General features: G+C 49.9%; 1 protein-coding gene across 1 annotated transcript in view; it reads left to right on the forward strand.

The window, feature by feature from the left end:
• HYDIN (HYDIN axonemal central pair apparatus protein) overlaps window positions 1-20,136 on the forward strand; it is a 443,011-nt gene that overhangs the window by 43,781 nt on the left and 379,094 nt on the right. The window contains exon 4 of the mRNA XM_074968344.1: window positions 4,297-4,416. Coding sequence (XP_074824445.1) covers window positions 4,297-4,416 — 120 coding nt within the window. The remainder of the gene's footprint in view (window positions 1-4,296; window positions 4,417-20,136) is intronic.

Below are 20,136 nucleotides of genomic sequence, written 5' to 3' on the forward strand. Positions count from 1 at the left end.
AGTTTAAATGAATGGAGTTTGTCTGGATTTTCATTTCTTCTTCTTTGAGTGATGATCTCTATATGTATTGCAAATTGTGGGTGCACATGTGTGCCATGCACCAGAGCTGGAAGGTTTTCATAGCAGTGACTGCTGACTGGCATATGTGTCATGCGTTTCCATAGGCCATGTGGGTCAAGGCCTCTCCAGTTCCCTCTTACTGCTGCATGGCTGGAGTCAGAACCCCTGATCCTGTTTACACTAAGAGAGCTTTTAGTGTTCCTGTTTATACAAAAAACCTCTTTGTTGTTTTTTGCAGTGTAGATTGTTTTAAATAGGTGTGATAGTTTTCCCAGGTCTGGACCCCCAACCCCGGGGTCTCTGTCCTGCAATCTGGGGTTCAATAACTGTTTATCTGCCCTTGCTAGTTCTCCAGCACAAGGACCAGCACTGTCTGTACTATCTCGGGGAAGCCCATATTGCTGCTTGCTGTGCTATCTGTAAGGCTTTCCCACTGTGGACCTGGGAGGTGCGACAACTTCACTTTAGAAAGCACCTCATGGAGGGGACCATGGGGCCACATGCCCATTTGGACCCAGGACCATTGGAACCAGTGGTGCAGTGTCCGTCATCAGTGGTGAGTGCACTTCTCAGCACTTCCCATGCTTTGGACCATGCCCTACCCACCTTTGCCACTGCTCTCTGGCCCATCACTCACCTGCCCGGTTCCCACTGTGGAGACAAGCTGGTCCTGCTCCAGTTGGAGAGGATGATGCCCATGCTACACCATGGTCTATCCACACTGCTGGCTTCCCTGCTGCCGAAGGCATCTTTGGATTCCAAGAGCTTTTCTGAAGCAGAGCCAACATTTTCTCCGATATCCAGACACAGCTCTGACTCTTGCTCCCAACTGCCTCCACTACTCCTCTGCAGTGTTATAGTTTCACATTGCCAACTATCAGGCTCTGCTGGTGAAATACGACTTTAACACCTATGCTTGGAGAGTTCAAGGACAAGCTACCCCAAGACCAGCAGCAGCAATTGCAGGCGCTAGTGGATGAAGGGCACCTTTGTAGATGAAGTCACCCTCCAAGCAGTGGTCAATGCAGCTGACACATCCTTGTGCTGGCTTGCCAAAGGGGTCCTCATGCACCACAAGTCCTGGGTACAGTCCTCTAGTTTCCCTCAAGAGGTACAAACGACCATAGGGACCTCCCCTTTGATGAGGACAAGTTGTTCTATGCTAAGACTGATGAGCATCATCACTCGCTAAAGGACTTGAGGGCTACGCTGTGCTCCCTGGGGATCTATACTCCAGCCCCGCGGCGCGAACAGCAGCTCCAAAAATTCCGCCCCCGACCGTATGCACCCTATCCGTTGTACTAGCAGTGGCACCAGGAACCCCGACGCCAGCACCAGCAGTCCCAGCATCAGTGACCCATGACCTCAGCCACAGCCATTTCCTCGACTCTTACCCACTGGCAACCCAAGGCATACTTCTGATAGGTCGGTTGAGAGCTGCAAACCCTTCCCCTTGCCACCTGTGGCCCCACACATCATCTTTGGGGGCCATCTTGCCCTATTCACCCACAATTGGGACAAGATCACCATGGACTGTGAGGTCCTGGAGATAATCCACTATGGACACTCCATAGAATTTCTTTTGTTTCCCTCACCCCCCAGACACCTCCAGGGGACCCTACCAATCAATGCCTTCTCCAACAAGAGGCCGAAGCTCTTCTCGCAAAGGGTGCCATAGAGACCGAAGGCTTCTACTCCCCTTATTTCCTCATCCCCAGGAAGGGTGGAGGTGCTGCCCCATTCTAGACCTGTGCATACTAAATAGCTTTATCCGAAAGTCCGAATTATGTATGCTGATGCTGGCTTCTATTATCCCCTTCGTCTTCCGCCCCGGGACCTGGTTTGCAGCCCTTGACATGAAGGATTGTATTCAGGTTACAGGGAACCAGATGAACTAATTCGGACGGGGCCAGGCACTATTTGTGTCACCAGGCGTCAGGCCAAGATGAGGACACTGGGAATCAGGCAGGTCACAGTACATAGGGCTGGGCGAGCGTTCTAGGCAGCAGCCAGGTAGAGCCCAGTTGTGCAGATAACTTCCTGTGCCTCCCTTTGGGTTTAAATAGGAAGCTCTGACCAATCCGAGGTCCCATTGTTTCAACAATCAGGGCCTAGGGGCGGCCTCCCTGATATAGCTTCAGGTTTCATGGTCTCTCCGCTAGGTTGTTTAGTACTAAGCTGCTGGGTGAGACAGGGAGGTGAACTTCAGGGTCATGATACCATGGAGGTTGCATAGGGGAATGCCCCTCTGATAGCATGGAGGCATGCTCAGCAGGATAAACATTTAAATTTGGTTTCTTGCTCAATATTTAATACCTATTCCAAGAGGATACATTACTGAAGTGCTCTACAGAGCAGAAAATCGCCAACCAAAACCTGTAACAAATTGGTTGAGAACTATCCTAAATAGCACAGGAAACTTGGAACATATCCAAACTCCAGGGGCCAGAAATCGTTGACAGCACACACTGACAATCCTCCCCCACCTGTGGATGAGAACCTGGCCCCACTACAGTCAATGGCAAAACTCCCATTGACTTCAGTGGGCCCAGGATTTCATCATGCAGGCCTTCTCAGTCTGGACCAGTGGTTTTCAACCTGTAGTCTGTGGGTCTGCAGACCATGTCAAAGATTTCCACAGGGGTCTACACCTCTGTTATAAATATAAAGGGAAGGGTAACCACCTTTTTGTATACAGTGCTATAAAATCCCTTCTGGCCAGAGGCAAAACCCTTTCACCTGTAAAGGGTTAAGAAGCTAAGGTAACCTAGCTGGCACCTGACCCAAAATGACCAATGAAAGGACAATGTCAAGGTTTCTTCCCCACCCTGAGCTTTAGGGTACAGATGTGGGGACCTGCATGAAAGACCCCCTAAGCTTATTCTTACCAGCTTAGGTTAAAAACTTTCCCAGGGTACAAACTTTGCCTTGTCCTTGAACCGTATGCTGCCACCACCAAGCGTGTTAAACAAAGAACAGGGAAAGAGCCCACTTGGAGACGTCTTCCCCCAAAATATCCCACCAAGCCCTACACGCCCTTTCCTGGGGAGGGCTTGATAAGAATCCTTACCAATTTGTACAGGTGAACACAGACCCAAACCCTTGGATCTTAAGAACAATGAAAAATTAATTAGGTTCTTAAAAGAAGAATTTTAATTAAAGAAAAGGTAAAAGAATTACCTTTGTAAAATTAGGATGGTAAATACCTTACAGGGTATTCTAGAAGGAATTTTATAGCACTGTATACAAAAAGATGGTTACTCTTCCCTTTATATTTATGACAACCTCCATTTGAAATTTTTTAGGAGTCTACAAATGAAAAAAGGTTTAAAATCACTGATCTAGACTCAGATGTCCCTCGAGGGTCTTGGTGCAGGATGCCTCCTTATTAGACTGTGGAGATGGTACCTGCCTGTCGGTGCAAGGGCAAGCACAGTCAAATTAAAATATTTAGGGCTAACCTAAGAATCTCCACTGAATATGTGCTGTTTTGCCCCACAACCCCCTCCTCTGTGTGTCAGTGCACAGTCCTCGGCATGCTCAAGGAACAGCGTGAAATAACACAGGTTTGAAAGGACAAAGTTGAGTAGCCCTCGCTCTGGTTTAAAACTCACTAAAAAAGATTATGTAACCAAAGTTCTGTCCTCATTCAAATCCTCCAGTGACACCAAGGTAACGTGAAATCATATAGCCTTGTCTTCTGTCATCTTTTGCTGAACTCTGAACAGCTGCTGCATTGCTTCTCTTGGTTGCCTTCCTTACTGACAGTAAAACTCTCTGCTCTCTAGTCTCCTGGGCCAGATCTTCAAAGGTATTTAAGCACCTTACTCCCATAGGATCCTCCCAGATCCTCAAAGGCATTTAGGCACCTAATTTCCATGGGATCCTCAAAGGCATTTAGGAGCTTAATTCCCATGCCTTACTCCTATGCCAGTTAGGCATTTAAATATCTGAGGATATGGACCCTGATGTCTTTACCTCAGGGTGAGTGCAGGCTATAAAGTTAATGGGCAACAATCATCCCTACAGTATCTCCACTGGGGTCCTGATGTAAATTCATTGATCTCAGTTGCTCCATGGTTCTTTTGGGGAGTGTTCACTGCAAACCTTATATAATTGCTCATAGAGATGGTCTAGATTGCATCCTGTTAAAGAGCAATGCAGAATTTGCATTCATGACCCCATTCCTCCCAGCATTTCTGTGTCCACTTACTGAGTGTCTCTTTACATCTTTAGTTCTCTTCAGTTGACCTGGAGCAGAGCTTGTTTCAGCCCTTCCCATCAGAGGTGGTATTTCAGAACTATGCCCCTTGTGAGATCTATGAAGTCCCGCTGATTCTGAGGAACAATGACAAGGTAAGAGCCATCACTTGGACCTTTACCAGTCTATGGTGTTGTCTAATTTCTATAAGTTTTGTACTGCACTGATCACTGTGTTATCAGCTCAGTGTTAGAGCACGGCCTATAATAAGATGCTTCTGATGGCTATAGTTACAAAGTGACTGTAACCTACCAGCAGAATTTGTACCCCTAAGTACCTGATGCTTCAGTGTGTAGGACACACATTTTTCTGCACCCTAAAATTCTGATTTGTTCATGCAAATGGATTTTGCACCCGTATCCTGGGTACTTAGATGTTTAACTACTGCACTGGCAGGCATAAATGCCAATTGACATTGAAAGGTTTCATGTGAAGGTGTGAGCCTGAAAATCAAACTTTCAGACTGACTAGGTCTAATCTTTCTCATTTGTGTGACCTGCTTTGTGACTAGCCTAAGGGGGATAATATTTCGATTAGGATCCAAATTAGGTTTACTCTGGGATAAGAGGCCAAGGCTGAGTTAGGGCAAGGTTTGCATTTGATGGTGCCAAAATCTGATGAATTGTTCTGAACTGGGGTCCAAATGTCGCTCTGGTGGAAGGACATGCAAGCTCATTGTCTCCATTGGGGGCTGTTCCTCTGACACCAGGATTGGAACAGGCCCTGGGACTGGGAGAGGAGTGTCTTTCTGCTATTTGGATCTAGAACCCAAGCCAAAGGCGCAGGTTTGGTGTGGGGATAGACTCAGAACCACCTTTCCTCCTGAAATCCAAAGGGAACCCGTTCTTAGGGTTTGGTTTTGGCCTGTCCTTGCTGTAGCTGCCCCGGACAGTGAGAAAGTACCATTTATAGAGTGGTGGTAAGCAGCTCCCTGCTTCCTTGATGAAGGGTCTTATCCTTTGATGTGCCAAGTGCCCATTTTAATGTCTTTTTAAAGCTCACCTCTTCCTTTTCGAGGCTCATTTTGTCCTCCTTTTTGGTCCCCTTTGTTGACATGGGCCTTGACAGGAAGTGCAGGACATTTAGGCTTGCCATGTGATGAACTGAAAGAACAGTTTCCTGCTTGCTGATAACACTCACCCATACACCTCTCATTCCATGGACTCTGCTTAGTCTCTGCTTGAACCATGCAGATGGGCCTTGTCTGAACCCAGGGAAGATGGAAGTCTTGGGAGAGGTTCTTGGCTCGCTCCTTTTTGTGTCCCTGCTCATGGAGGGGTCTGTTCCAAAGGAGTTAACCCAATTAAGAACCATTTTTGGCGATGTCCTTCCCTTGGAGAGCTATGTTTCTAAGGTGGTGCCAGAGTGTTCTGGGCTTCAGCCTTGCACATGCTGTGGCCTTCTCTGTCCTGCCATGGCCAGGGAACAACAGCACGAGCCCATGTGGCCAGAAGGCTCAATTCCTGCCAGTAATTTCCTCTTCACAGTGTTCTCAGCAGGACTTCTCTGCTATTCACAGCTAGTGTGTAGCATGCCTGACTGATCAGCCGTACTCTGAGTACACCCACCACATGTTCTGTGCCTGCCTACTAAGTGATTGTCAAGGTTCCTTCCCCACTCTGAACTCTAGGGTACAGATGTGGGGACCTGCATGAAAACCTCCTAAGCTTACTTTTACCAGCTTAGGTTAAAACTTCCCCAAGGTACAAATTAATTTTACCCTTTGCCCTTGGATTTCCACTGCCACCACCAAACTTTACCTGGGTTTACTGGGAAACAGTTTGGACACGTCTTTCCCCCCAAAATCCTCCCAACCCTTGCACCCCACTTACTGGGAAAGGTTTGGTAAAAATCCTCACCAATTTGGATAGGTGACCACAGACCCAAACCCTTGGATCTTAGAACAATGAAAAAGCATTCAGTTTTCTTACAAGAAGACTTTGAATAGACGTAAAGGAATCACCTCTGTAAAATCAGGATAGTAGATACCTTACAGGGTAATTAGATTCAAAACATAGAGAATCCCTCTAGGCAAAACCTTAAGTTACAAAAAAGACACACAGACAGGAATAGTCATTCTATTCAGCACAGTTCTTTTCTCAGCCACTTAAAGAAATCATAATCTAACGCATACCTAGCTAGATTACTTACTAAGTTCTAAGACTCCATTCCTGTTCTGTCCCCGGCAAAAGCATCACACAGACAGACACAGACCCTTTGTTTTTTCCCCCTCCTCCCAGCTTTTGAAAGTATCTTGTCTCCTCATTGGTCATTTTGGTCAGGTGCCAGTGAGGTTACCTTTAGCTTCTTAACCCTTTACAGGTGAGAGGATTTTTCCTTTGGCCAGGAGGGATTTTAAAGGGGTTTACCCTTCCCTTTATATTTATGACAGTGATGGATTGGCATGAACCAAGAGCATCCTGCCTCTGGTCAAGACCTTTTTTAGCCTTGTTCTTTAGATGCTGTAGCAGTGTGAGACTCACCCCTGTGGCACCTCCTGCTGGTCGTCCAGGGAATTAGTGTTCCAGCCTCCGGAGCGCCCTCTGCAGGCCGGTGTCCTGCTTGCTGCTGGCCCCCATGTCCCTCCCGGACCCCGGTGCCCCTTTTACCCAGGGTGCTTCCCCCTGGCAGTACCTCCACAGATCTGGGTCTCACCTCCCCAGGGAATCCCCACCCACTATCCCCACCTCGCCTCAGTCTGTTGCCACTGCCAGTCATCAACTAGCCCCCGTTCCCTGAGGCCGACTGCAGTGTAAACGCCAGTCATCACAGGCAAGAGGGGTTTGGACCTGCTGCCTTTGCCTACCCCCTCCAACCCCAGTACCTATTTAGCCTTACTCTAGGCCTGCAGCCTGGGGAGTTTCCAGGCCTGAGCTCCCCAGCTCCTCTAGCCTTCCCCCAGCCCTGCTCCACCTCAGGTACTCTCTCAGCTTCCAGGCAGCCAGGCCCTTTTCCCTCAGCAAGCCAGAGGGAGAGTCCTCTCAGCTCCTGGCTTCACTGGCCTTTATAGGGCCCGCTGGGTCTGTTTGGGTCGTGGCCCCAGCTGCGCCTACTCCGCCAATCAGCCCAGCTTTTCCCCTGTCCCAGCCCTCTCCCAGGGCTGTTTTAAGCCCTTCAGGGCAGGAGCGGGTGACCACCCTGCAACAGGAAGGAGGGTCAGTCTGCTCGGGCTGCCCTGCTGGCTGGAGTTCTCTCCCTTCTTGGGCTGCTGCTGCCACTGCTGTGGAGTGAGGGGGGGTATTGCCGGCCCGCCCCCTCCACCCTCCGCCTCCGGAAGGAGAAGCCAGGACCCCACCATCACTATCATCTATGGGTCCCTCCTGCCTGGCCGGCTGATTGCTGCTCGCTGCTGCTGCTGTGGGAACCGCTGCTGCCGGTGAGGAGGAGGAAGAAGAGGACTCCCGCAGAGGGACATTGTTGAGAGGGTTCATTCACAAACAGAGTGACTTTTGACCTCTCTGCTCCTGGGGGGCGGGGGTCTGCTGGGGGGAGCAAGAGGAAGAGGCGTGGAGCCCTCCCCCTTGCCCATCTGCTCCCAACCTACCACCACCCCCACCTACTGCCGCCCCCTCCGCCACCCCACATACCAACCGGATCTGCTCTTCGCCCCTCGACGTGGCTGATTATTTCCCCCCCTTCACCACCTGGGACTGTTTGCAGCAGTGAGTGGCAATAGACTGAGCTACACAAGCACATGTGGGCGCACGTGTCTCCTTACCTTGGACCTTCCCTCCCCCCCAGCTGCATTTGGCTGGTGGGGTCCCCTCCCTGCGGTGCCCCCCAGACCCCTGTGCTAGTTCCCCCCCCCCCCGCAGCCAGCCCCGCCCGCTACTTGTTTTGTTCCCCTAGGAGTTCCTCTTTTGTTAGTTTTGCCTCCCCTGCCCCGGCCCTTCCGCGTTTGCTACCTGCCCCGCCCCAAACTTTGGGTTTTAGTTTGGTTGTTTGCCCCGCCCTTTTATTTGTAGCTTCCATTTGTGACATATTTGATAACTTGTATTTGGTCTGGGACCTCTTGGAGCTGGGGTATAGGGATGCTCTGTCTTTTGCCCTCCTGTCCTTGGACCAGGAGAAGGCGTTCGACAGGGTGGACCACGGGTATCTCCTGGGCACCCTGTGGGCATTTGGCTTCAGTTCCCAGTTCGTGGGCTTTTTCCAGGTGCTGTACGCTGACGCGGAGTGTCTGGTCAGGCTCAACTGGACCCTGACCAAGCTGGTCAGCTTCGGGCGGGGAGTATGGCAGTGGTGCCCCCTCTCGGGCCAGCTGTATGCTCTGGCGATTGAGCCCTTCCTCTGTCTCCTCTGCCAGAGGTTGATGGGGTTGGTGCTTCGGGAGCCAGAGCTGTGGCTGGTCCTGTCTACATATGCCGACGATGTGCTCCTTGTGGTCCAGGACCCGGACGACCTGGTGCAGGTGGAGGCTGTTTACTCGGTGTCTCCTCCGCCCGGGTCAGCTGGGTCAAGTGCTCTGGCCTGGTGATCGGGGACGGGTGGCAGGCAAGCTTCCTCCCACCTGTGCTTCAAGCCATCTGGTGGGGCGTGGGTCCGCTGCTCTATCTTGGCGTTTATCTATCCGCCACGCATTCTTCTCCTCCAGAGAACTGGCAGGATTTGGAGGCCAGGGTGGGTGTGCAACTGCGGAGATGGACAGGACTGTTCCGGTGTCTCTCCCTGTGAGGGAGAGTGCTGGTGCTGAACCAGCTAGTCCTGTCCATGCTCTGGCACCGGCTCAACACCCTGCGCCCGGCCCCGAGGATCCTGGCCAGGCTCCAGAGGATGGCTCTGGAGTTCTTGTGGCCGGGGCTGCACTGGTTCTCTGCAGGGGTCCTTAGTCTCCCCCTGGAGGAGGGAGGACAAGGCCTGGTCTGCCTGCGCAGCCAGGTCCATGTCTTCCGCCTCCAGGCCCTGCAGAGGCTCCTTTATGGTGCAGGTAGTCGAGCGTGGAGCACGTTGGCGCACGCCTTCCTCCGCCGCCTCTGAGGGCTCCGATACGACCAGCAGCTCTTTTTTCTCCATCCGAGAGGTCTCCCGCGAGACCTCTCTGACCTGCCGGTCTTCTACCAGGACCTCCTCTGGACCTGGAAGCTTTTTTCGGAGACCAGGTCCTTTGTGGCCACCGAGGGGGCGGACCTCCTCGTGGAGCCCCTGCTACACAACCTTGATCTACGTGTGCAGGTGGCAGAGTCTCCCTCGGTGCATTGGAGGTTGGTCCTGGCAGAAACCATCAGAGTCTGAGGCCTCCTGGACTACGACGGGGGGACTGGGTGGTGCCCTGTGTGCTCGGTCGACACATGGGGCTTTCCACCCTTCTGACCCCTAGGCACGTACTCCAGGAGGTGGAGGCCACCTTGTCACCCGATTCTCTCGTTTTCCTGCGGTGAGCCCTGCAAGAGAGTGCTCTCCACCCACCCCTCTCCCCTGGCCCTCCAGACATTTTTCTTCGGCCCCTGTTCCACGAGCCCCCCCCCCCCGGCCTCCCTGTTCCCACACTCCGAGCTGGCTGTACACCCTGCAGCCAGTCCGGTTTCGAACCGCACCCAGAAACCATCTGTACATGCTCGTGCTCCACACACTGCACTTCCTCACCCTCGTGTCCCGCCCCAATGGGACCATTCCACCTCAAGAGGGTGAGGAGCCCCGGTGGGCCAGCCTTTATTCCACCTTGGACCCACGGACCTTCGGGGACATAGGTTGGCGGCTCCTTCATGGAGCCATGAGCACGGGCATGCACCTGGCGCGGTTCACTCCTATACCCGAGGACTGCCCCTTTTGCAGCGAGGGAGAACCTGGCGCACGCCTATCTTGAATGCGCCAAGTTGCAGCCCCTATTCCGGCTCCTCCAGAACCTCTTGTTGAGGTTCTGGCTGCACTTCTCCCCGCACTTGTTCCTCACGAACAAGGTCAGCTCCCAGACTACTGCACTGGGCAGCACAGCATGGGGAGGAGGTGGCCAGCCCTCTGTGGAGAAAGAAGTGGTTCGGGACTATTTAGAAAAGCTGGAGATGCACAAGTCCATGGGGCCGGATGCATTGCATCCGAGAGTGCTAAAGGAATTGGTGGATGTGATTGCAGAGCCATTGGCCATTATCTTTGAAAACTCATGGCGATCGGGGGAAGTCCCGGAAGACTGGAAAAAGACTAATGTAGTGCCAATCTTTAAAAAAGGGAAGAAGGAGGATCCTGGGAGCTACAGGCCAGTCAGCCTCACCTCAGTCCCCGGAAAAATCGTGGAGCATGTCCTCAAGGAATCAATTCTGAAGCACTTAGAGGAGAGGAAAGTGATCAGGAACAGTCAGCATGGATTCACCAAGGGAAAGTCATAGAATCATAGAATCTCAGGGTTGGAAGGGACCTCAGGAGGTCATCTAGTCCAACCCCCTGCTCAAAGCAGGACCAATCCCCAATCAAATCATCCCAGCCAGGGCTTTGTCAAGCCTGACCTTAAAAACTTCCAAGGAAGGAGATTCTACCACCTCCCTAGGTAACGCATTCCAGTGTTTCACCACCCTCCTAGTGGAAAAAGTTTTTCCTAATATCCAACCTAAACCTCCCCCACTGCAACTTGAGACCATTACTCCTTGTCCTGTCTTCTTCTACCACTGAGAATAGTCTAGAACCATCCTCTCTGGAACCACCTCTCAGGTAGTTGAAAGCAGCTATCAAATCCCCCCTCATTCTTCTCTTCTGCAGACTAAACAATCCCAGTTCCCTCAGCCTCTCCTCATAAGTCATGTGTTCCAGACCCCTAATCATTTTTGTTGCCCTTCGCTGGACTCTCTCCAATTTATCCACGTTCTTCTTGTAGTGCGGGGCCCAAAACTGGACACAGTACTCCAGATGAGGCCTCACCAATGTCGAATAGAGGGGAACGATCACGTCCCTCGATCTGCTCGCTATGCCCCCACTTATACATCCCAAAATGCCATTGGCCTTCTTGGCAACAAGGGCACACTGCTGACTCATATCCAGCTTCTCGTCCACTGTAACCCCTAGGTCCTTTTCCGCAGAACTGCTGCCTAGCCATTCGGTCCCTAGTCTGTAGCTGTGCATTGGGTTCTTCCGTCCTAAGTGCAGGACCCTGCATTTATCCTTATTGAACCTCATCAGGTTTCTTTTGGCCCAATCCTCCAATTTGTCCAGGTCCCTCTGTATCCTATCTCTGCCCTCCAACGTATCTACCACTCCTCCCAGTTTAGTATCATCCGCAAATTTGCTAAGAGTGCAATCCACACCATCCTCCAGATCATTTATGAAGATATTGAACAAAACCGGCCCCAGGACCGACCCCTGGGGCACTCCACTTGACACCGGCTGCCAACTAGACATGGAGCCATTGATCACTACCCGTTGAGCCCGACAATCTAGCCAACTTTCTACCCACCTTATAGTACATTCATCCAGCCCATACTTCTTTAACTTGCTGACAAGAATACTGTGGGAGACAGTGTCAAAAGCTTTGCTAAAGTCAAGAAACAATACATCCACTGCTTTCCCTTCATCCACAGAATCAGTAATCTCATCATAGAAGGCGATTAGATTAGTCAGGCATGACCTTCCCTTGGTGAATCCATGCTGACTGTTCCTGATCACTTTCCTCTCGTCTAAGTGCTTTAGGATTGATTCCTTGAGGACCTGCTCCATGATTTTTCCGGGGACTGAGGTGAGGCTGACCGGCCTGTAGTTCCCAGGATCCTCCTTCTTCCCTTTTTTAAAGATTGGCACTACATTAGCCTTTTTCCAGTCATCTGGGACTTCCCCCGTTCGCCACGAGTTTTCAAAGATAATGGCCAATGGCTCTGCAATCACATCCGCCAATTCCTTTAGCACTGTCGGATGCAACTCGTCCGGCCCCATGGACTTGTGCACGTCCAGCTTTTCTAAATAGTCCCTAACCACCTCTTTCTCCACAGAGGGCTGGCCATCTACTCCCCATGTTGCGATGCCCAGCGCAGCAGTCTGGGAGCTGTCCTTGTTAGTGAAGACAGAGGCAAAAAAAGCATTGAGCACATTAGCTTTTTCCACATCCTCTGTCACTAGGTTGCCTCCCTCATTCAGTAAGGGGCCCACACTTTCCTTGGCTTTCTTCTTGTTGCCAACATACCTGAAGAAACCCTTCTTGTTACTCTTGACATCTCTTGCTAGCTGCAACTCCAGGTGCGATTTGGCCCTCCTGATTTCATTCCTACATGCCCGAGCAATATTTTTATACTCTTCCCTGGTCATATGTCCAACCTTCCACTTCTTGTAAGCTTCTTTTTTATGTTTAAGATCCGCTAGGATTTCACCGTTAAGCCAAGCTGGTCGCCTGCCATATTTACTATTCTTTCGACTCATCGGGATGGTTTGTCCCTGTAACCTCAACAGGGATTCCTTGAAATACAGCCAGCTCTCCTGGACTCCTTTCCCCTTCATGTTAGTCCCCCAGGGGATCTTACCCATCTGCTCCCTGAGGGAGTCAAAGTCTGCTTTTCTGAAGTCCAGGATCCGTATCCTGCTGCTTACCTTTCTTCCCTGTGTCAGGATCCTGAACTCGACCATCTCATGGTCATATCCAACTTCTCGTCCACTGTAACCCCTAGGTCCTTTTCCGCAGAACTGGTGCCTAGCCATTCGGTCCCTAGTCTGTAGCTGTGCATTGGGTTCTTCCGTCCTAAGTGCAGGACCCTGCACTTATCCTTATTGAACCTCATCAGATTTCTTTTGGTCCAATCCTCCAATTTGTCTAGGTCCCTCTGTATCCTATCCCTGCCCTCCAGCATATCTACCACTCCTCCCAGTTTAGTATCATCCGCAAATTTGCTGAGAGTGCAATCCACACCATCCTCCAGATCATTTATGAAGATATTGAACAAAACTGGCCCCAGGACCGACCCCTGGGGCACTCCACTTGACACTGGCTGCCAACTAGACATGGAGCCATTGATCACTACCCATTGAGCCTGACAATCTAGCCAACTTTCTACCCACCTTATAGTCATGCCTATACACCTTATATAGTCAGGCATGACTAATCTAATTGCCTTCTATGATGAGATAACTCCTTCTGTGGATGAAGGAAAAGCAGTGGACGTGTTATTCCTTGACTTTAGCAAACTTTTGACACGGTCTCCCACAGTATTCTTGTCAGCAAGTTAAAGAAGTATAGGCTGGATGGATGCACTACAAGGTGGGTAGAAAGTTGGCTAGATTGTCGGGCTCAACGAGTAGTGATCAATGGCTCCATGTCTAGTTGGCAGCCGGTATCTAGCGGAGTGCCCCAAGGGTCGATCCTGGGGCTGGTTTTGTTCAATATCTTCATAAATAATCTGGAGGATGGTGTGGATTGCACACTCAGCAAGTTTGCGGATGACACTAAACTGGGAGGAGTGGTAGATACGCTGGAGGGTAGGGATAGGATACAGAGGGACCTAGACAAATTGGAGGATTGGGCCAAAAGAAATCTGATGAGGTTCAACAAGGACAAGTGCAGAGTCCTGCACTTACGACGGAAGAATCCAATGCACCGCTACAGACTAGGGACCGAATGGCTAGGCACCAGTTCTGCAGAGAAGGACCGAGGGGTGACAGTGGACGAGAAGCTGGATATGAGTCAACAGTGTGCCCTTGTTGCCAAGAAGGCCAATGGCATTTTGGGGTGTATAAGTAGGGGCATTGCCAGCAGATCGAGGGACGTGATCGTTCCTCTCTATTCAACATTGGTGAGGTCTCGTCTGGAGTACTGTATCCAGTTTTGGGCCCCACACTACAAGAAGGATGTGGAGAAATTGGAAAGAGTCCAGCGGAGGGCAACAAAAATGATTAGGGGACTGGAACACATGACTTATGAGGAGAGGCTGAGGGAACTGGGATTGTTTAGTCTGCGGAAGAGAAGAATGAGGGGGGATTTGATAGCTGCTTTTAACTAGCTGAAAGGTGGATCCAAAGAGGATGGATCTCGACTATTCTCAGTGATAGCAGATGACAGGACAAGGAGTAATGGTCTCAAGTTGCAGTGGGGGAGATTTAGGTTGGATATTAGGAAAAAGTTTTTCACTAGGAGGATGGTGAAACACTGGAATGCGTTACCTAGGGAGGTGGTGGAATCCCCTTCCTTAGAAGTTTTTAAGGTTAGGCTTGACAAAGCCCTGGCTGGGATTATTTAGTTGGGGATTGGTCCTGCTCTGGGCAGGGGTTTGGACTAGGTGACCTCCAGAGGTCCCTTCGAACTCTGATATTCTATGATTCTCTTTGCACACCTTATCCGTGGCCCCACGAAGTCACAAGACCTCCTCATCAACCTCCTCCTGGCCCTGGCCAAAGTTTCCATCTATAATACCAGGGGGAGGATGTTGGACAAGAGGGTGCTCTGCGACTGTGGGGCCTATTTTTGCTCCTCCCTAGTTTCACGCATCCGGGCAGAGTTCCACTGGGCAGCATCACTAGCTCCCTTGACAGCTTTGAGGAGCAGTGGGCGTTGTCCGGGGTTCTCTGCTTGGTGTACCCATCCAGTATCCTCGTTTTGAACCTATGACTTTCACTCCGACCCCTGTTTTTCATTAGTTGTCCCTCGCATTTACTTGGTCCCTGGGTCCAGTGGTCCCTCCCTCTAGGCTGGGGGAGGGGCCTTTAGAACCTCCCAGGTTTTCCAATACGACCCCACTAAAGATGTCTACATTCTTTTGGGGGTCCCACCAGACCCCCTGGAGTCAGCAGGTCACCATGCTGCTGTGTGAGGACTCCTAGAGTGTCTCAGCTCATCTTCCCCTGGTCTGCAAATGTTCCGTGTTGACATGTGTCTTCTATTTTACTCAAGCATGGCCACAGTGGGGCCCAGCCCTGGTGTCCTCATCCCTGCTTGTTAAAATCAGGATTGTTCACTTGGATTGTGTCTCAAAACAGGGTGATTTCCTTCACTCTTATTCCCTCTCTGTAATTAATATGATCTCCTCACATTGATGTAATCCATTTACCAGCCTCTGTCTCTGCATCATTACTCACCTGGGGATGGATGAGTCAGTCTCAGCTCAGATAGGCTCTCCTTCCCCTTTGAAGTGTTCCCGATTTGTATGGGGCCAAATCACTGCACCACCTGTGCACCTCACTGAATGACTCTGAAGTCAGCTGATGCTACTGGATGATGTGGAGCTGCTGGGGGTGGGGAATCAGGCAGAGGAGCTCCCTTCCCCTGCCCATAACAGCACTGTCTCAGTCCCGACTCTGTCTGTCAGTCTGTGATGTGGCAGAGGTCCATGCCACCCTTGGGCTGCTGCTCCTGCATGGGGAAAGGAGAGTTCCAGGGATTGTGTTACAGGAGAGGCTGGGTTGGTGCGAGTTGCTGGAGGAGACTTCTCCGTACCCTGTGATTACCTTCAGGGAGATCTTCCTCCCAGTGGCCTCTTCCCCTCTCCCCCCTGACAATCCTGTTTCAGAGCTGTGAGCCATTTTGAGCCATGTGGCCTGTTCACGCCCCCTGTCTGTCACTCACCTGGGGAGGAACGTGTCTGCTTCCCTCTGGGCCAACCAACAGCATGGCACTGCAAAGTCTTTCCCCGCCACCCGATTGCCGGTAGAAATAGGGCTGGGCTTAGCCAGGCATGTGTGGCTGCAAAGCCTCCCCACTGCCTGCGGTTGCTATGCACTCTGCTCCCCAGACTCTCTCTGGGCCCGGAACTGACCCACAGGTTTTAATGTTAGTCTCTTTTGGGAAGTGAGTGAGTAACATATGTAGCCTCTGCATTGAGCTGACATGTCTTATAAATCACTAAGAGCAAGTACAGGGACTGATTTCCCTCTTACATACACTGGAGTAAAATGAACTCAATGGTGTTAGTGTCCAGAAATGTTCATTTAAATCAGAAATGGGAACAGACTGACTTACTGGCAGCAGCAGAATGCCTTTTAATTGCATGCTTATGAACAAATTTCAGAAGCCCTTTCAGTGCCATGCCTTTTCTGAGAGGAGTGGCTCTGTTTTACCTTTAGAGCGCTCACGAGCGCCAGCACCTCAGCTCTTTCCACAGCGTCTGCCGCCTTTGCTTGAAATAACTTTGTGATCATTTTGAGATTTCCCTGAGAGGAGTGGGAGCGGGGAGGCAGTTGAAAGATCTCAGCAATTTTGAACCATTGATTTATAATCAGGACTGAAAATGGAGAAAACGAGGACTTGAAATTTCAGCAGAGAATAAGCTTGCTTGAAGGAGGTGTGTGCCGGAAAGAATCCCATGGGAAAAGATAGTGAGAAGGAGCGAGAAAGGGATCTGAATTAGAAAGTGTTCCAGGAGAAACTATTGTACGCCCCAGGGTTTTGTTTGACATCTGAACAACAAGAAGAAAGTGTGAAAAGTAATCAGAGATCTGGTCCTGCAAGGAAAAGGCATATTAGATATAAAACTTCAGGTGCAAAGAGGATGGAAAAGTGTACAGGAGAGAGTGGAAAGAAACAAATCCTTCTCCGGTTCTAATGGTAAAAGATGATAAATCAGAGGATGAAATGAAGCCTGCCTGAGAGTAATGGCTAATGAGAAGCTCTGCTGTTATGGAGGTAGTAGGAGGTCCTGGGAGAAGTCCTAGGGCCTCCAGGGGCAATTTGATTACAGGAATACTAGATGCTGCGGGAAGTGCTGCGTTGACAAGGGAGGCTAAAGGGAACTAGTGTTAGAGAGTGTCCCAGGAGAGGAGAAAGATGCTGTGAGGAGCTTAGGGCTACATTCATTTGGTAGTGGAGGAATATTGGAAATATGGCTGAGCCATGACACATGTATTCCCAAAACAAAAGGGAAGGAGCTTCCTTGTGAGATTGTGTATGATCTACAGTATGATCCCAATTGTAACTTGGGTTGACCCTGCCTGTATACACTTCTCAACAAACCCTGCCTCACTTCCCCTCGTCGACCACTTCTCTGCTGCATTCCCTTACACTTGCCCTTTGGAGGACAGGCATACCATTGCCACAGCACTGCTTCCGAGTGATGTAGATGTGGCAGCAAGTGATGTTCATCTTTGCCAAATATCAGCCAGCAGACAAACAGTTAACTCTTCTTTTTAAGTGGAAAAGAACTTCTGCATAAATATTTCTGCAGCTCCCAGCAAAATGAATAAACGTGTACAGTTTCAACCGGGGAGGTGTACGTGATGGGAGGGAGGGAGGGACTGTGTGAATGAGACAGTGTGGAACTGTTGCTGTTCCAAAACAAATGTGTTTTGGAAGCTAGGGAGACCTCAGTCACTGGACAGCACTGGGGTAATAGGGACCCTGACACATACTGTAGCATTAACAGTCTTGAAGATTCCACACGCATCTCTGCTGAATTTTAATACCACAGGGATGTTGTTAATAAACCCCCAAAAGATCCCCTTACATTTTAATTTGACTGTTTCTGTAAATAGTTTTCATTGTATAAAAGTAACAAGACACTTCAGCAGTTAGTTTAGAATGTTTTATCTCTAGTTTTCGATCTCTGAATTGACAGCTGCAGACAATGCACTTGTGATTATAACTCTGTGCTCTGCTTTGTGAAAATCAAGTTAAAGGCATAAAGTATTCTGAATGTGGCCTCTCTAATCTTTTAAATACAGAGGTGGAATGATTTAGTCCATCTTTATTGCTGCTATTTATACATAGTAAAATTGCTTTCTTTTTCTCTGGCTCTTTCTAAGCAGTGCTTAGAGAGATTTTCATTGTTTGTTCTGCAGAAAATGCTTATGTACATTCATTTTATTAGAGAATAGATTACACAGGACTTTTGTACACAATTTAAAGTTAGCCTTTGGAACTCACTTCCACAAGCTATAATTGAAGGATTCAGGATCATCTGCATTTACAGTGATGGTAGCCATCAGTGACTGGTTACTGGTCTGATCACATGTGGAAATCCCTATGCTCCAAAGCATGAATTGGATTTTGTGGCATATTTGTGAAGCTCTCCCAGCTTGTCAGTAAAAAAAAATTTCATTTGAGTTTCTCTCAGCGGTAGATTGCATGCTTTAGGCTTGCTGCGCCAGTACCAGTAAACCCCTGTTTGTTTTCTATTTTCTTCCAGTATCATTGTGACAGATGTATGTTATCAATCTGCCTGAGGCATCAGGTGATCAGGCTGAGGCCGCAGGATCGTTAGGGGAGGTGATGAAGGAGCACACCAAGTTTTAAAGCTTTATTAATAAAATAATAGCAGGGAGTGCTGGGTGCTCCCCACGTCACTCAGAGGAAGGAAGAAAGCATTAGTGCCCGAGCCCTAACCCACTTTAATACTCACACACGCACAACCCGAAGCTGGCCATGCCTGGGTGTAACGTAAGAAGAAGATGGGGGAGGGGAAGACGAGAGTTCTGTCCTGTGCACAGGCCATTTAGGGTCCGCTGTTGATCTCTGACTTGCTTCAGCTCTCGGAAGGGTTTTAACCCCTGGGTTCTTCCAGGGGCATTTTCGTCCAGGGCCCTTTGTCCCCTGTGCTCTCGGTACCAGTCCGAACCCGCCTTCTGTGGCTCCCTTAGGTTCCCCAAAACACACTGGGCTGCAGGGTTGCGAGACAGTTGTTTTTCAACTCACTGGCCTTCGCAATCTTTCTCGTTTTGCAACCCCCTTCAGGTCTGTCTGGCTCAGGTCTCCTTGCCAACAGGCTTTTGGCTGTTTAGCAGCAGGGAGCTTGTTTGTGTGCGTTGGCCTTGAGCGACAGTTTCATTCCTTATCTTCGAGCCTAGCTGAATCGTCGCGTTAACCCGTTCCTTTCTCCCTTCCTCCCTCTTCGGCCTCTTGCAACCTGCAAAGGAATCTTTCATTCCACACACCTTCAGCCCTTCCCAATGCGTATAAAAGCATTAGCAATATACAATGCTGGTGCATACCCAGGGGACTCCATGGTCGGGGGGCAATTTTATTGTGACATCATGAAGGGCAGCTCTCATTGCAAAATGCCATGCAAGGTTTCCTGTGTGTTAACAAGGTACTTGGGAATTTGGCTCCACTGAGCTTTAACTGTTGTCTGATTATGAACTGATCAACCGGCAGAATCTTCTGAAAGAAGTCATGCTAGTTTTTAATAATGAAACTGGAATACAAGTCAATAACAGTAATATAGCCTGAGGCTGGAAATACATAAAGGTAGCATTCCCCCTAAAGAACAGTATCAACAGATGGGCATGCCCCAGGGGAAACCAAGTAACCACAACCTTTCTTTGAACAGTCAGTAACTCTCTGCTTCTGGCTTCCTGCTCTTTGGGCTTTTGTGACTCTTCTCTGATTCTCTTCAGCTGTTTCTTTGTCAACTCTTGGGTGGTTCTTCCTTCATCTCTTCTGATGTCAGTCAGTGCCTTCCCAAGGCTGTCTTGCTCCCTTCCTTCTCCCTCTGCTCCTCATCCCTAGATGAACTCCTTTATTCTCACAGCTCCTGTTACTTATGTGTATGCTGAGAATTCCTTGATCGTTTACTTCGTTTTGCTTGGCCAGCTGACTATGTGGCATTTTTCTTTGGAACAGAAAAACCCCTACCAAAGTAAAAGACTCCGCTGCACACACTCCCCTCCCCCTCCACCCCAGGGGAGAGGATGAGAGAACAACCAACATGTCACAACGTTAATCATGTTGCTTAATGCACTACGGGAAGGTGTCCCCCTCTGGCTCCCTGCTTTTGACCCTCACTCCCATCCCTGTCTTATCATTTGTTGCCCACTGTGATGGGGTCAGGACTCACCACCGCTGGCATCTCCCGCTGGTTGCTCCGGGAATTAGCTCTTGTCAGCTGCAGAGCGCCCTCTGCAAGTGGTGTCTCACCCGTTGACTGCTCTGCTGGTTTGGGAACTGCATTGCTCCCCGCTCGGCGGCGTTCTTTTCAGGACACTGCCCT

Source organism: Natator depressus, chromosome 12, assembly GCF_965152275.1.
Source record: "Natator depressus isolate rNatDep1 chromosome 12, rNatDep2.hap1, whole genome shotgun sequence".
NCBI classification, from domain to species: Eukaryota; Metazoa; Chordata; order Testudines; family Cheloniidae; genus Natator; species Natator depressus.